The sequence below is a fragment of the Saimiri boliviensis genome, chromosome 10 (assembly GCF_048565385.1).
Source record: "Saimiri boliviensis isolate mSaiBol1 chromosome 10, mSaiBol1.pri, whole genome shotgun sequence".
In the NCBI taxonomy this organism is placed as follows: Eukaryota; Metazoa; Chordata; class Mammalia; order Primates; family Cebidae; genus Saimiri; species Saimiri boliviensis.
The window spans coordinates 85,900,501-85,918,508 of NC_133458.1; the positions used below are offsets into that span (position 1 = coordinate 85,900,501).

Below are 18,008 nucleotides of genomic sequence, written 5' to 3' on the forward strand. Positions count from 1 at the left end.
GCTGAGATGTTTAAATGAGTTCATTACTATGAAATCACTTTAAAAAGTTATAAGCAATATATAAATTAAAAGGTATTATTAGCATAACAAAGAAAATATTTTGGCATGGGAGGGAGGAGTAAGCCTATAGCACAGACGGGGTTCAGAGAAAGGAAAGAAAGAGGGAAGAGAAGGAGAGAATGTGAACACATGCCGGTCTCCCTAAAAGAAATGTAAATGTATATGGGTACTTCCCTTGCTCCTCATCAGCAGTTTTTTTTTTTTTTTTACAGACACCTATCCTGCATTTGCTGATACACTGGCAGCAGCCTGTTTAAATCAGAGTGTGACATGCTACACTGCATGTTGGGTGGAAAACAGCAATGACTTTCCACAGGGCTGAGAAGATGAAAAACACTAAATTCTGATCAATTGATTAATAAACAGAGAATAGTATTTTCTTCAAATACGCGATTAATTTCACTACCAATACTTTATTCGCAGGATACACATTATAACTGCCGTTAAAGATAGGTGGGGATGGGCCGGGCGCGGTGGCTCAAGCCTGTAATCCCAGCACTTTGGGAGGCCGAGGCGGGTGGATCACGAGTTCAAGAGATCGAGACCATCCTGGTCAACATGGTGAAACCCCGTCTCTACTAAAAATACAAAAAATTAGCTGGGCATGGTGGCTCGTGCCTGTAATCCCAGCTACTCAGGAGGCTGAGGCAGGAGAATTGCCTGAACCCAGGAGGCAGAGGTTGCGGTGAGCCGAGATCGCGCCATTGCACCCCAGCCTGGGTAACAAGAGCGAAACTCCAATTCAAAAAAAAAAAAAAAAGATAGGTGGGGATGACCGCAATAAGAGATTTTAAGAGAAGGCAGAATTATTTATTTTTTTCTATTTAATTATTTTTTATTTGACACTCGTTCCACATAAGTTTATTTAAAAGAGTAAAGTGCAAGGCAGCCTGTACCCTAATGTCAGGTTTCCAGCTTGCTGCTAGGAAAAGCAGTCTGGGTAAGAGAGAATCTGTAGTATAAATGAAATCCCCTAAGACTAAACATGAGCACATTCCAGCTAAGGACAGTGAACCAGTATCCCCTGCAAAGTGCAAACACTTACTTCTAGGTTAAGTATGCTACAAACAATTGTAAGCAAAATTTCCAAAGTCAACTACCTTTAGCTTGGGGCTAGGGCAATCACCTAACTCTACCTCCCACAGCTGGCATCAATAACGTCCTTAAATCTTATGCTGAATTCTCCCAACAAAATACTTCCAAGCTTTCTTTGCTGAATAAAAATGGCGCTGCTTTTCCCATCACAATATTGTTGATTTCTCAGTAATCCTTAGGCCCTTTAACCATCAAACTCAATTGGTCTCATTTAAATGCCACCCTTCCCTGAACACTGCCAAGTGCTTTTTTGAGGGTTGGGCCAGGAGGTAAGGGTGGCCGCTTCTATCTACAAGCCTGCAACTTTCTCAGCTAGAATCCTGGGGATAACTCCCTCTCACTTTTCTTCATAACCTCTGCCTTCCCCAAAACTGTTGCCTTTGTCTCCCTTAAACCACACTCCAATGCAAACTGTCCCCAAAGTGCAGCAGCACTTAAGCTTTTCTGTGCCCCCTCGCACCCATCAGCGCCATCTCTAATGCACCATTCACACCTAGACCCACGCATCAGTCTTTCCGGGGGTCGTTCAGAGCCAACCGCCGGGCAGGCACCACCACGCCAGCCTCTCCGAAACACAGCCTTTCGCTCCGTCTACATCCCAGCCTGTGCACCCGGAGGAACCCAACCGCTGAGTCCAGCCCTGCTGCAGCGGAGGGCAGGGACCAACACGCACACCCTCAAGTCTACATAAAGACCCTCCCCGGGGCTGTCGCCGGCACCAACGCTGGGACCACCGCCGCCCTGGGCGGCGGATGGGGGTCTGGGGGGCACACCGGAGAGGCAGGGAGGAGGCCGGCGAAAGCGAGAGGTCACCGGACAGGCTTGCCCTCCCCTCCCTTCCAGGGGCAGTGGGTCCCAGTCCCCACCCCTCTCCCAGGCCCCCGGTCTGGCAGCACCACGGCCGCCAAGGGCGGCGAAGGCGTGTGGCCGACGCCTGGGTGCCTTGCGGTATCTGAACCCACCTGGTCAAGTGGCCGCTGCACCGCGTCGCTGAGGGGCCGCGGCAGGGTGGACTCCGTGGTACTGGCGGTGCTGGAGGGCGACAGAAAGGCTTAGACTAGGGACTGCTCTCAACTTTGCGCCCTGCCGCTGCCTGCGCAGGCGCCGGCGGCCGCCTACGGCACAATCGCGGCGTGGGACCCTGACGCGGCAGCCAATCAGAGAGCGCCGGCCGCACAGCGCCCGTGCCCCGTGCCGAGGGGCGGGGCGAAGGGAGGAGGTTCAGGTGAAGGCTGTAGCCTGCGGGCGCCTCACAGGTGCAATGGGTTGCCTTTCCGGGAAGGGCGTCTTTGCCCCCTCAGCCCTCCCTTTGTCCTCGGTGGAATGTTACGGCCATCCACCTCTCTCTAGGAGGGACAGCAGGCAACCTAGGGGTGGGCAGTGGCCCCAAGAAAAAGGAGCGAAGTGAGGGACGTCCCAAGCATTGCTGGGGACATTGGGGACCAAGCTTGGGCCTGGGACGAGGGGGACAGTGAACCAAACCTAGCTGAAAAGCCGCTTTGTCTTCGAAACTGCTGTGTAAAAGCGCAAAGTTGAGAACAATCCCGTGGTCTGACCCTTTCAGTCCCCCTCCAGCCTCACCTGGGCCTTCCAGGTGGAAGGTGTTCCTGGGTTGGACGCCTGTGGTCGCAGGGAGACCAACTCACCCTTGTTATGTTAAGGTTTAGTTCTTTGGTCGCCAGCCACTCTTATTGAACGTCCTGCCTTCCTCCTCAAAGGGTCAGTTTCTAAGCATCCCTTCAACCCCCTGAGCACAGTCACGCTCAGACTTTTGAATTCTGCATGTCCACATACCTTCTGGGTGTTGAGGGAGGGTGATATATATGTATAATTCATTTGCCCCAAACTTCATAAAAGTAATCCATTTGAGCTCTTTGAAAATGCAACATCAACTTTTGTTCAGCAGACTTTTAGAAGAGGAATGGCACAGGAGGGTTCCTAATTCCCCTTGGGAGCTCAAACTTAAGGGTTTGGCAGTTGTAATTCGGGTAAAAATAGTGTTTACTGGGAGTTTAACCGCATTTTTGTTGTTGTTGTTGTTGTTGTTGTTGAAACAGAGTTTTGCTCTTGTTACCCAGGCTGGAGTGCAATGGCACGATCTCGGCTCACGGCAACCTCTGCCTCCTGGGTTCAGGCAATTCTCCTGCCTCAGCCTCCTGAGTAGCTGGGATTACAGGCATGCGCCACCATGTCCAGCTGATTTTTTGTATTTTTTTTAGTAGAGACGGGGTTTCACCATGTTGACCAGGATGGTCTCGATCTCTTGACCTCGTGATCCACCCGCCTCAGCCTCCCAAAGTGCTGGGATTACAGGCTTCAGCCACCGCACCCGGCCAACCGCATGTTTTAATACTTTTCGTAGAATAGCTCAATAATCCTCAAAATTACGCTGTGAGATAGATACTATTATACATCATCTTTCAAATAAATTGAGGCACAGCAAAGTTATGTAATTTGCCCAAGAACACACAACTAAGTAGGTTGGAATTCAAGTAACCTACCTCCAGAGCTGACGCTGCCACTAGACTTTTGTCTTCCTCGCACCTAAACCCATTCCGGAAATTCCCATCAGCTAGCAGTTACACCATTTGCTTTATGACTAGTCCAGGATCTTGAACAATAGGACAGCACAGATAAGAAGAATACACCCACTTTGGTAAATCGGTCCATGGGCTTTAGTTTCTTTGAAAAGGAGAAAGTTGAACTAATCAATGCAGTCCCTTTCTGCCTAAAACTAAGTGGTCAATGTAATCTTAGTTTGGTAGATTCTCAACAGAAACTGAATAGAGGATGGAAGGAAGAATGAGAAAAAAACCTGGACCTTCGGTCAACCTGGGGAAGTGTTCCAGTGGGAATTGTAATCAATTAGAGAGCAACCTATTGAGTTAGGTTCTTATTAAAGAATATTAATCCAAAAATATAGATTTCTCTATTAATACAGTATTAGAAAAAAAGATGTTTTCATTTTCTTCACTTTGGAAATGTGCAGAGGAAGCATAACAGCTGGCAGAGCATACAAACATAAGGAAAAATTGAAATACAATTTTAAACCTTTAAAGATGTGTGTTGGGAACATACTGCAACCTAGAGTAGGCAGCATGGAGATACAGTCTCTGTGTGCCACTACACCCAGCTAACTGGGCGTACTGGTATTGTAGTACCAATAATGTCTACAAAAGGAGTTTCCTTAGGCTGAATTTTTATTTTAGTCATACGTGACAGAACATAGCCTATAGGCTTACTTCACCTAAAAGCCTTAACAGTTTTGTGTTTACAGAAGTAAATACGGTAACAACTAGTTTTGATCTATTTTGAGCTTTTAGAAACTACACAGTAGGAAAGGATTTCAAAAAAACAAGCAGTAATTATATAAAGATTTTCATGGATGAAAGTTATGCAAATAAATGTATAACTTATTTGGATTACGGTATTACTTTGTGGCACATTTAAAATTATTACTCTGATTGATGACTTTGAAAATTCCAGGTACCGTTAAGACTCCATCCTTCTGGACAGTATTTCTCTAATTCCATACATATTTATCTTTTTTGGTTAGTGGCCACCTGTTAATTAAACAATACTTCAGGCTGGGCGTGGTGGCTCACGTCTGTAATCCAAGCACTTTGGAGGCCAAGGCAGGTGGATCACCTGAGGTCAGGAGTTAAAGACCAGCCTGACCAACATGGTGAAACCCCATCTTTAAAAAATAAAAAATAAATAAATAAAAACCAATATTACATTATTCTAGGATGGGAGCCAGGAACTTTGGTCTTATGGCATAAAACTACTCTATTACTCTTTGTGTAAAATATATTCCACTACTGGTTCCTAGATACTTATGTCGGAGAGTACTTAAAATTGTTCCCTTTGCCGTTGCTTGAGTGTCACTGAAAAAAAAAAAAATCAAGTCATGTATATCTGATACAACTCAACAAGAGAGTGGGTCTCTGTGGGGTTCCAAGACCATCTTTATTAGAATCACTCAGGATGCTTATCGAAAACTCAGATTTCTGGGCAATGGCCAACCCATAAAATAATCAGAAGGTGCTATGTCAGAGCCCTACAATCTGCCTTTTATCAGTGTTCACGGGTAATCCCTAAGAACCATTGCCGTGGGCCTTTAATACCTCTCATTTTGTTAAGAACTTCATTATAATTCAGCAAATGCAAAAATAATTCACATATGCTGATACCAGAACAAGTAATTTAATCAGGTTTTATTGTTTCTAATTTACAAAAATAAATCCATACTTTTCCTATGCTAAATGTGAAGTAAATTCACTAACATTAAATCAGCACTAGTAACTATGACAACTAACATTACTAGACCCATTTTATCATTGAAATAAAATAAGAATCAAATGCCCAGAGCCCTTATTGATTGTATATGTGTCATAAAGATATAAATACTCCTGTATATTTCTGAGTAACCATAGTTTCTTACACATCATGGTTTGTAAGATCTGTGTAGGTATGTGTCCTAGTCAGCACAGATCTAAGCCAGCAGAAAGTTATTTGCCCCCTCCTTCAGAAAAATCAGGTGGAATGCTTTAAACACCTGGCATTTGAAATTGTGTCATGTATTTGTCTGTGTTTACTGATTTGCTCTCTGCATCCTGACCCACAAAGTGAGAACTGTATGAGTGCAAGGGCTCTGTCTACCACTGAAGCACCAGCACCTAAAATAGTGCCTAGTGGATACAGATGCTTCACAAATATTTATTAAACAAAAAGAAAGGGAATCATCCCACATTAAGACAGTGCATAATATAAAAACTTCACCCTAAATCATCAATGAACCTTTGAAACCGCAATGTTTATTTTCAATAGTCATTTAATTGTGTCAGTTTGTTTTATTAGCCAAAGTCTGTAGTATCATACTGCCCTTTTATGCTATTTGGTGCCTGGAAAATATGCAGCAAAGGGTTTTCTTTTTCTTTTTCTTTTTCTTTTTTGAGACGGAGTTTCACTCTTGTTACCCAGGCTGAAGTGTAATGGCACAATCTCGGCTCGCCGCAACCTCCGCCTCCTGGGTTCAGGCAATTCTCCTGCCTCAGCCTCCTGAGTAGCTGGGACTACAGGCACGCGCCACTATGCCCAGTTAATTTTTTGTATTTTTAGTAGAGACAGGGTTTCACCATGTTGACCAGGATGGTCTCGATCTCTTGACCTCGTGATCCACCCGCCTCGGCCTCCCAAAGTGCTGGGATTACAGGCAAGAGCCACCGTGCCCCACCAGCAGAGGCTTTTCTTTCCTTCTTGGCCCCTAACATTTCTGTGGCTTAGGGGGGAGACAGGAAGGGAACAATGTTCATGAGTCCTCACTGCTGTATTACTCTCATAGCTCAAAGGCTACGTTAGAATCATCACATCCTTCCTGAAATATGTTGCCAGCCTGTCCTTGGAAGCAGAGCTCTGATAACTTTGTCCTAAAGAGTGTCTAATGCACTAGACTTTTATTTAAGATTGCTTATGTGCTAATAGAGACATTCAACACAGTGCCCAATTCCCTATATTTAAACTTATCTGTTAGGTCACCTTTACCACAAAACACTTCTATTTTTTACCTTTCATGCTTCTTTCCCTAATAAAGTTTGGAAAAACTCAGAAAGAAAATTTAAAACATTTTAAGATTGCAAAAATGTAGTTAACCTTTTGAAAACCCTGCAATGTCAAGCAATGTATTTACAAAGCAATGCTGACATTTTTAAAACAGGTAACATTCAGTAAGTTAATTTCATTGCATTATCTCTAAGAGCTGAGTTATTTCTTTTTCTTTTCTTTTTTGTTATTTAGTCTTTATTTCATAATCATAAACTTAACTCTGCAATCCAGCTAAGCATGGAAGGGAACAAGGAAAACATGGAACCCAAAGGGAACTGCAGTGAGAGTACAGATTTTAGGATACTGTGAGCAAATGGGGTGGAGGGGTGCTCTCCTGAGCTACAGAAGGAATGGTCTGGTGGTTAAGATAAAACACAAGTCAAACTTATTAAAGCTGTCCACAGTCAGCAATGGTGATCCTCTTGCTGGTCTTGCCATTCCTGGACCCAAAGTGCTCCATGGCCTCCACAATATTCATGCCTTCTTTCACCTTGCCAAAGACCACATGCTTGCCATCCAACCACTTGGTCTTGACAGTGCAGATGAAAAACTGGGAACCATTTGTGTTGGGTCCAGCATTTGCCATGGACAAGATGCCAGGACCTGTATGCTTTAGGATGAAGTTCTCATCATCAAATTTCTCCCCGTCGATGGACTTGCCACCAGCGCCATTATGGCATGTGAAGTCACCACCCTGACACATAAACCCTGGAATAATTCTGTGAATGCAGGAACCCTTATAACCAAATCCTTCCTCTCCAGTGCTCAGAGCATGAAAGTTTTCTGCTGTCTTTTGAAACTTGTCTGCAAACAGCTCGAAAGAGACATGGCCCAAGGGCTCACCATCTACGGCAATGTCGAAGAACACGGTGGGGTTGACCATGGCTGATACTAGAAGGCTCCAGGAGGCGTCTGCGTCTGCAAAGCCTTTTTTTTCTTTTCTTTAGAGATGGTGTTTCACTCTTCTTGCCCAGGCTAGAGGGCAATGGCACGATCTCAGCTCACCACAACCTCTGCCTCCCAGGTTTAAGTGATTCTCCTGCCTTAGCCTCCCGAGTAGCTGGGATTCCAGGCATGTGCCACCAAGCCTGGCTAATTTTATATTTTTAGTAGAGGCAGGGTTTCTTCATGTAGGTCAGGCTAGTCTTGAACTACCGGCCTCCGGTGATCCGCCTGCCTCAGCCCCAGCAAAGTGCTGGGGTTATTTATATTTCAAATGTCAAACGCATTAGGCCAATTCTTCCAAAGCAGGAGCAAAATGAGCTTTTAACATAAGCACCATAGTTACACATTTATCATATTTTTGCACAAATATCAATGTTGCTTATTATTTCTTCAGTTTTGCTCAAATATATGATACAGTCAGTAGTCTATTACACACAAACAGCATTTTTGCACATGGAAAAATTACACATACTCTACAGATACAAATAAGCTGAATAAGAATGACAAGTGTAGAAAGAGGAAAATATGCAGCCTTTTCAATCTTGTATTTGTAAAATACATAGTCACTGTTTTCCCAAATGATAATTCTTGTGTATGACACGGCTAGACATTGGAAGAAAAATAAGAGATGTAAATAAGAGACGTCAGCAAGTACCCTCCGTTAAGGGCTGTGCCCCACTGTGAGCTCGCAAGGCCCTATCTGTCCCTGCAACACACCATCATGGTCTCTGCCTTCTCCGACCCCACAGAAACTGACCCAGCACCCTTGCCAGTCTCTCCAGAGAAGATGCTTCCACTTATCTGTGCTCACGGATGGAGGCCAGAAGCCTCCACCTCCTCAGTTCACAGAACCGTTTTCATCTTGGTTCCACTGCTGCCTATTAACCACCGTTTTGCCCATTACACTGCGCTCCCTCTTTCACTTCAGTTCATCCACTGGATTTAGCTCTCAGGGAAGATAAGGGCCAAGGCAAGAGTGATGGCTGATAAATATCCCTCAAGGGAGGACACCTGCATGAGCACCGGCATAAGTTGGAGGAGTCTATGCGAATATTTTATTTTCAGCATAATATTTAAACTTAGGCATCACATGGTCTCACTCACACACAGAAACTCACAAAGTAAATTTCATGGGGACAGAGAGTGAAATGTGGTTACCAGAGGCTGGGAAGGGAAGAGGGGCATGAAGAGAAGTTGGTTAAGGGACACAGAAATACAGAAAAAATAAGTTTTAGTATTTAACAGTACCATAAGAAAATTATAGTGAGCAATAATTATTGTGTATTTCAAAATAGCTAGAAAAGAATTGTAATATTAATATTCCACAAAAACATAAAACGATAAATGTTTGAGGTGATGAATATTCCAGTTACCCTGATTGCTTCATTACACTTTCTATACAGCTATCAAAATACTACATGTAGCCACAAAATATGCACAGCCATTATATAGCAATAGATTTTTAAAAAATTAAATTTAGGTGTTATAAATAAATTTGAGTCTAACCACTGATTCTTAAGAAACAACATAAATTTAGTAGCTATAAATTTATATAGTTAAATAATATTTTACTAAACTTTCTACAACTATCTCTATTTTAATGGCAGTGATTTAAGAGTTAGAAATAGTAACCAAAACTCTTATCACTCATATCTCCATTCTACCATAGTATCTACTCTAAACAACATATACTGAGAAAGAATACCATCTATCTGGAAGTGTATAACTAGTAAATATTAGTTAAAAACCATAGAGTCTTTATCTGTTTTGAGATTAGTTGAGTTTGATCTCTCTTAGACCAATGTCAATTAGTGTTATAACCAATTTTATTGCCAGAGAGATGGCTCCATCTTCCTGAACATTTGAAGTGAAAAATGACCACCTTGAAACAAACAGATTATGTAAAAGTATTGATACCCTGCAAAAGAATTTTTTTCTAAATTCCTCTTATAGCTTTAAAAAAAAATGAAAGTGTAAGCGATACTATATGCTAAAGGAACCCTTTTTTGCCTCCTACTATGTCATATGGTAAAAATATGACTAATTGTATTAATAAGCAACATGTGTTTAAATAAACTTTATACCTGAAGCAACGCTGTTATATGTAAACTGCATCTATGAAGAGAATCTGAGATGTCACTAGCTTTGAAGAGTGCCCTAACTTAGCTGAACTTCAAATGTCCATTTATATATACAAATGAAAGAATAACATATTAGTAAATTTACTTACTAGTTTTTGAAAAATACTTATTAGATAATTGACCTTTACTGAAGACATCTTAATTAAAATTAATTTAAATTTTACCACTAAAAATAAATGACTCATTTGCTGTAATGATTTGCACTTACAGATAATAGAAATTTCCTTATTTCAATGCCCATTTTGTACGTATTTAAACAAAAAGGTATTTGTTCAGGCCGGGCGCAGTGGCTCAAGCCTGTAATCCCAGCACTTTGGGAGGCTGAGGTGGGTGGATCAGGTGGTCAAGAGATCGAGACCATCCTGGCCAACACGGTGAAATCCTGTCTCTACTAAAAATACAAAAATTAGCTGGGCATGGTGGCGCACACCTGTAGTCCCAGCTACTCAGGAGGCTGAGCAGGAGAATTGCCTGAACCCAGGAGGCAGAGGTTGCAGTGAGCTGAGATGGCTCCACTGCACTCCAGACTCGCGCCACTCTGTCTCAAAAAAAAAAAAAAAAAAAAAAAGTAAATTTTAAAAAAAGGTATTTGTTGCCCTTTGAAAGGAAATAGATCATAATGATCACAGGATCTGCATATGTGGAGAGCATTGGCTTTCATACATTTAGGCTCTCATCAGCAGATTTGCACATCCAGAAACTGATGTTTGTTCCAAGATCTGCTTATACCAGTTATGCCTTTGGTAATAATTACGTAAATTTTGAAATTAGCACATAATCCATGAATTATGAGAATAAAAAGAGAGATGTTTCTAATAAAACGGAATGCATTGGAAAGACTGAATGAATACAAGACATTTAAAAGATGTTTATTTGCTGTGGATGAGACCAATCTGAAAGTTTTGAGAAAAAAATATGAAAAACAAAAAACACTCTTCCAAATTCAGGTTATTCGAAATCATTTAGCTAGTTATTTATCTTTAAAAAAAAAAATGGAGACTGGAAATCATGGAATTTAGTTGCACAAGAGAGAATCCTAAGTCACTACAAAAAGGTGATGGGGAACTAAAATCTGCTTAATCTAAGTAATGGCTGCAGCTCTGCACTCCAGAACTGTAACTTTCTATATATAAAATTACAATAAAATATTTAAGGTGTACGTGTGTGTTCATCTTTAATTCTTCACTTCAGCCTGATTTTTCTATTAATTCATTAACTGTTCACCCTTAACACACAGTTTCTACTGTAACATAAACATGCATACAGTTTGATAATGAAATATCACATTTATGGGGTTTTTCTCATCACCTATTACCACAGGAGGGTAATAGTACAGGTCTTACTCTGCAAAAGAGAGGGAAAAAAGGCCTATCAGAGAGATAATACGATGTGCAGAAATAGGATGTGCATGTTGCTCTTAGGTAGCCATGTTTTGTTGCTCCCAGGCCTAAACTGCTAAGGAGGGTTGTGTCTGGCTGGGGCTTGGATGGAGGACTGCAAGAAAACCGGAGAATGAAAACTTTTGGCTTCCTGCTTCTTTCCCACCTTTCCCTGCTGGTCATGATGCTTCCTAACCATCCGCTGACTGTTTGCCCCTCCCCTTTCCGGCCTGCCTTGACCCACGCTGCTGCGACCCAGGACCTTACCACGAATGTCTGTCCAGGCAGTCCTCCGTCGCCCTAGCAGCCGGAGGGCGCCCAAGCCTGGAAGCTAAGCAGGGTCTGGCCTGGCTGGGGCTTAGATGGGGGATGGTCTGGGAAAACGGGGACTGGAGGCTTTGCCTTCCAGATTCCTTCCCTTACTCCCCAACTTGTGGCAACACTTCCAAAGTGCCTTCTGGCACTCTGGCTTTCTATTTCAGGTTCCCACCTGGCTGCATCCCGGCCAAGGACAGGGACGGTGGGTGTTCATCTGGGCAGCACCCTGGCACCATAACAGCCTGAGGGTGCCCCAGTCCGGAAGATACGCAGGCTCAGGCCTGACTGGCACTTCGATGGGGGACCACCTGGGGAGACTGGCAGCTGGAGGCTTTTGGCATCTTCTTTATTCTGCTTTGCCCCGCCTTTTCCAATGCTTTACAATGGCCCCCTGACTCACTGGCCCCCTTTTCACTGGCCTGTGCTCCCACGGCAGCCTGGGATGTTATTGTAGGGGGTCGCCTGGCAGCCCTTGGATGCCATAGCACCCTGAGGGGGCCCCAGTATGGAAGCTAAGCAAGGTCGAGCCTGGTTGGGGCTTGGATAGAGAGCTGTCTGGGGAGACTGGGGGCTGGAGGCTTTTTCCTTCCCTCTCCCTTTTCGCTTTCCCTCGCTTGTTGCAACACTTCCCAAGCACCCCGACTCTGACCCCATCTTTCCTGTCAGCCTGCAAGCCTGTCTCAGCCTGGGACCTTTCTGTAACAGTAGCAGCTTGAGAGTGCCCCAGTCCATGAGCTAAGCAGGGTCGGGCCTGGCTGGAGCTTGGATTGAGGACCCTCTGAGAGTACAGGGGATGGGAGGCTTTTGGCTTTTTGCTCCATTCCCACATTCACCCTATTGTCGCAAGGCGTCCGAACAACACCTTGACTCTCTGGTCAGCCATTCTTTGCCTGCCTCAGCCTTGCCTTGGCCCAGGACCTCCCTGAACGGGGCTGTTTCTGAAGTAACTGAGCACCATCACAGCCAGAGCAACCCCAATCTGGAAGCTAAGCAGGGTTGAGCCTGGCTGGGGCTGGGATGGGAGACCACCTGGGGAAACCAGAGGCGATAGGCTTTTGTCTTCCCAATCCTTTCCTGCTCTCTTCCACTTGTTGCAACGGTTTTAACCGGCCTTTGACCCTCAGGTCCCCCACTGCCTGCCCACCTCTGCCACTCCACAGCCCCTGACGTTTTCTTGGGGATCTCTTGTGGCAGCTCCCAAGTGGCATAGCAGCCTGAGGGCCACCCATTCCTAAAGCTAAACTGGTTTGGGCCTGGCTGAGGCTTGAATGAAAGACCACCTCGGGGAAAAGAAGGCTGGAAACTTTTGGCTTTCTTCTTTTTCTGTGTTCTTCTGCTTGTCACAGTGCTTCCCAACCTCCTCCCCACTCTCTGGTCCCCTCTTTTTCACCAGCCTGCACTTACACCGCAATCCATGACCTCCCTGTGGGATTCATGACAGCAGCCCCTGGTGCCATAGCAGCCTCAGGGCACCCTAGCCCAGAAACAAAGTAGGGATGGGCCTGGCCGAAGCTTGGATGGGTGACAGCCTTGAGAGACCGAGGGCTGGAGGCTTTGGGTTCGTGCTCCCTTCCTGCTTTCCCCCGCTTGTCACACTGCTTCCAAACCACCCCGACTCCCTAGCTCTCCCTTTCCCCCATGCCTGGCTCGTACCAGATACCTCCCTGTGGTGGGCCATCCTGGCAGCCTTTGAGTGCCATAGCAGCCTGAATGTGCCCCTTCCTGGAAGCTAAGCACGGTCAGTTCTGTCTAAGACTTGGATTGGGGACTGCATGGGGAGACGAGGCTGTAGTATTTTGGCTTCCTACTCTTTTCCTGCTTTCTGCCATATGTTGCAATGCTTTCCACCTGCCCCCTTATTTTTTGGCCATCCATTTCTCATTCCCCTGCTCCCCCATTTCCACAGGGGCCTCCTGTGGAAGTCTGATGCAGCAGCTTTCAGATGCCATAGCAGCCTAAGGGTGCCCCAGCATGGAAGCTAACCTGGGTCAGGCCTAGCTTGGGGTTGAATGGGGGATTACCAGGGGCTGGAGGTTTTGTACTTTCTGTTGCCCTCCTGCTTTCCCCCATAGCAAACACAGATCCCAGTGGGTCAAAAAATCTACATGAGGAAAGGAGGCTGAAATAATGTGGGACACCAGAGGGGGACTGTAGCAAACTGCAAGGTATTCACTTCACAGGTTTTTCAATACCGTGATGGGCAAACCAAACACAGAAACAGGAAGCCCAGTTCAGTCACCAGCAGCCAATGTGGGATATCTGACGTACATGCTACAGGGCAAACGGCATGAGATGAATGATCTGGTCTTCACCAACCTGCTCTTCAAGTCCGGACACTCCTGCCCAAGTCCCTATACTCTACTGACATGACCCACATTTACAGTGCTCTCCTGACACCTTTGCTTGTTGAGTCTTTTTGTTACCCTTTATTTTTTTAACCCAATAAATATATTTTTTTCATTTTTTCTCCTTGTTTTGAGACAGAGTCCACCTCTGTCACACAGGCTTTGGAGTACAGTGAGGTGATTATGAGTCATTGCAGCTTCTATCATTTGGGCTCAAGTGATCTTCCCACCTCAACCTCCCAAGTAGTTGAGATTACAGTCATGTGCCACCATACCCAGCTAAGTTTATTATTATTATTATTATTTTTTTTTTTTTTTTTTGAGACAGAGTCTCACTCTATCATCGAGGCTGGGGTGCAGTGGTGCAATGTCGGCTCACTGCAGCCTCTGCCTGCTGGGTTCAAGCATTTCTCCTGCCTCAGCCTCCCAAGTAGCTGGGATTACAGGTGTGTACCATCAAGCCCAGGTAATTTTTGTATTTTTAGTAGAGACAGGGTTTCACCATGTTGTCCAGAATGGTCTCAATCTCTTGACCTCATGATCTGCCCGCCTTGGCCTTCCAAAATTCTGGGATTATAGGTATAAGCCACCATGCCTGGCCAACCTTTTTTCTTTATAAGCTACCCAGCCTGATGTGTTTGCTTATAGCAATGCAAAATGGACCAATATAGGAATCGTACACCAACACTTACCATACTGTGATGAGCACAATGACAGCAGTACACAGTGGGGCGGAAACACTCCCAAGAGGCTTCTTGTTGCATCATAGAGTGTGAGGTGAGACATCTCAGCTGAGGCTAAAGATGAAGAAAGATGAGAATGAAAGAGTGATGATGAGGGTAAGGGAGTGTTTCCTGAAGAAGGACCAGTAAAGTCCCCCAAGAAAACTTACATTTCATGTGACTGGAGGGTAGGGATATGGGGAGGGTAGCACAGAATAAAACTGGGAAAGTGAGTCAAGGCCAGCTCTTATCAGGCCCCATGGCCAAATTTGTTTGGACTCTATCTTAAAGGCAACAACCAGTCACCAACAGGTTTTAGTCAAGGACCATTTCGACCCAAATTTGCCTTTTAGAAAAATACCTCTGGCTTCATTGAACTGATTGAAATGAGCAAGCCTAGAAGTCAGGAAGACAATTGGGGGTCCTCACGATAAAACAGTGTAAAAGAAAATAGGGCCAGGAATGGTGGCTCCTGCGTGTAATCTCAAAACTTTAGAAGTCCAAGGTCGGCAGATGGTTTCAGCCCAGAAGTGTGAGACCAGCCTGAGCAATGTGGTAAAACCACATCTCTCCAAAAACACAAAATATTAGCTGGGTGTGGTGGCTCATACTTGTGGTCCCAGCTACCCCAGAGGCTGAGGTGGGAGGACAGCTTGAGCCTGGGAGGTTGAGACTGCAGTGAGCCAAGATCACGCCACTGTGCTCCAGCCTGGGCAACAGAGGGAGACTCTCGAAAAAAAAAAAAAAAAATCCCATTCTTACCTATAGTACCCTAATGTTCTCATGAGAACCTTGGTGGCACAGTGAATCCAACTGTCATTATAATTCAGCAACCCACACATTTAAGTTTGTGTTTGATTTTCAATAATATCAGCCCTGTTGATATAAGATATAAGGAATTGTGTTTGGGCTATCATGGAAGCTCTCTGGATCTTAGACCATGACTTATGCTGAGAGGTAAAGACTTCAGTTTTTTGTATTTCTCTCTGTAAGTGCTCAAGTGCAGTGGTCCCCAACATTTTTTGCACCAGGGACCAATTTTGTAGAAGACAATTTTTCCACAGACTTGGGGCAGGGGATCAGTTTTGGGATATTTCAAGCACATTAAATTTATTATGCACTTTGTTATTATTACACTGTAGCATATAATGAAATAATTATATAACTCACCATGAAGTAGAATCAGCGGGAGTCCTGAGCTTGTTTTCCTGCAACTAGACGGTCCAGTCTGGGGGTGATGGGAGACAGTGACAGATTATCAGGCATTAGATTCTCCTAAGGACAGACTAATACAGATTCCTTGCATGCACTGTTACATAATAGGGTTTGTGTTCCTATGAGCATCTAATGCTGCAACTGATCTGGCAGGAGGCGGATATCAGGCAGTAATGAGGGGAGTAGCTGTAAATACAGATGAAGATTTGCCCTCCCACCTGCTGCTCACTTCCTGCTGTGTGGCCAAGTACAGGCCTGTGATCCAGGGATTAGAGGCCCCTGCTCAAGTGCATCCAAAAGAACTCTTCCCACACCAGTCTTCATAATGGTCAAGCGCAGAAGCCACTTAGCTCCCAAGGCATGTGTCTCAGCTGGTATTTCATCACCATTAACAGTAAGGGGTAGCTTGAGACCTTATGAGGTCACTTCCTGGAAATCACCAGCATCTCATTTCCCACTGGCAAGAAGCTCAGTGTTACCCCTTGCATAACCAAACCTATGCCTGAATCTCATCTGTGTGAGTCTATCTCCCTTCTTAGCATCAGTTCTGTATTTGTCAGAGTTCAGTCAAAAGACATAAACCCCTAAAAAGTTTAAGTGGTAAAATTTAAAATAAAAAAAGTTAATTTTAACAGGGCAACACCATAATGAGATTGGTTGCAAAAGTAAAGAGAACTCTAGAGGACATAGGACTAGAAGAGACATGCATGGTAGCTCATGCTTATAATTCCAGCAATTTGGGAAGCCAAGGCAGGAGGATTGCTTGAGGGCAGCAGTTTGAGACCAGCCTGGGAAACACAGTGAGATCCTCTCTCTACCAAAAAAAAAAAAAAAGGTAGGTGTGGTACCTTACACTTGCAGTCCTGGCTACCTGGGAGACTGAGGTAAAAGGACTGCTTGAGCCCAGTAGGTTAAGGCTGAAGTGAGCCATGATTTCACCACTGCACTTTAGCCTGGGCAACAGAGGAAGACCCTGTCTCTCTCTCTCTCTCTGTGTATATATATATATATATATATATATATATATATATATATATATATATATATATAGGATCAGTTGATACAATGAGCAGTAACTGTTTTTACTGTCCCTACACTGAGATACAGTGACCAAGGAAGGGATTTCCCACTAGGGCCGAGGTTCAGGCCTCCTTGGAGAGGGCACAGTCATGGGTAATTCAATGGCAGAATTGCTGCATTACCACATGGTAGAACATGCTGGCAATATGTCCTCTGGAATTGCTGAAAATCCAACATCTAGAGTGCTAGCTTAAGCTATTAGTGAACAGTATTCTCCCTACAAAACCACCCAGGCAAAGGCAGACAAACTGCTAGTCACTGGGTGCTGCTATGCACCATGCAGGGCAGGAGCCTGGTACTGGAGAAGCTCAGTGCCTTGGAGATTTTCACAGTACAACCAGAAAGAAAAGCCTCTTACAACATCCCTCTAGCACCATATACTGACAACATTTAATACTGTACCAGCTGACCAAGGAAGCATTTAAGGAACCCACCTCTATGTTTGCAGAGAAGGCAGCAAAGAGTGAATTTGGAATTGATGGGAAGTCACTGGATGAATAGCTGGTACAAGGCACATTCCCACCTACCAAAGAAGAAAGGGAAGAAAGAAAACAGAGAAAGGATCAGGCACGGTGGTTCACCACTATAATCCCAGCAGTTTGAAAGGCTAAGGCAGATGGATCACTTGGGTCCAGGATTTCAAAAGCAGCTTGAATGACATAGTGAAACTCTGTCTCCACTGTAAATAAAAAAAAAAAAATTAGCCGAGTGTAGTGGCTCTTATCTTTTATAGTGACTGTACTCCCAACTTCTTAAGAGGCTGAGGTTAAAAAAAAAAAAAAAAATGTCTGGGAGTTCAAGGCTTCTGTGAGCCATGATTACACCACTACACTGCCGCCTGGCAACACAGCGAGATGCTGTCCCAAAAATATAAATGTTGATGAAAATGCAAAGAAATTGGAACCCACATACCATACTGGTGGGAACATAAAATGATTTAACCACTTTGTATGGGTGTTTCTTTTCTTGTCATTTTAATTTAATTTCTTTTAAATTGAGAAAGGATCTCACTATCTTGTCCAGGCTGGTCTCTTTTAACTCATAGGCTCAAGTGATTCTCCCACCTTGGCCTCTCATGTAACTGGGATTACATGTGTCACAGCA

The 18,008-nt window shown here is 44.3% G+C and overlaps 1 protein-coding gene and 1 pseudogene across 1 annotated transcript; both read right to left on the minus strand.

The window, feature by feature from the left end:
* Positions 1-6,780: 6,780 nt before the first annotated feature.
* On the minus strand, positions 6,781-10,588 carry LOC120365327 (peptidyl-prolyl cis-trans isomerase A-like). Its single transcript, XM_074379594.1, has one exon. It carries the CDS (start codon positions 7,640-7,642, stop codon positions 7,148-7,150), a length of 495 nt encoding a protein of 164 aa, XP_074235695.1. The 5' UTR covers positions 7,643-10,588; the 3' UTR covers positions 6,781-7,147.
* Positions 10,589-12,354: 1,766 nt separating this feature from the next.
* The window catches only part of LOC101032307 (gamma-tubulin complex component 5-like), a 35,975-nt pseudogene continuing 30,321 nt past the window's right edge, over positions 12,355-18,008 (minus strand).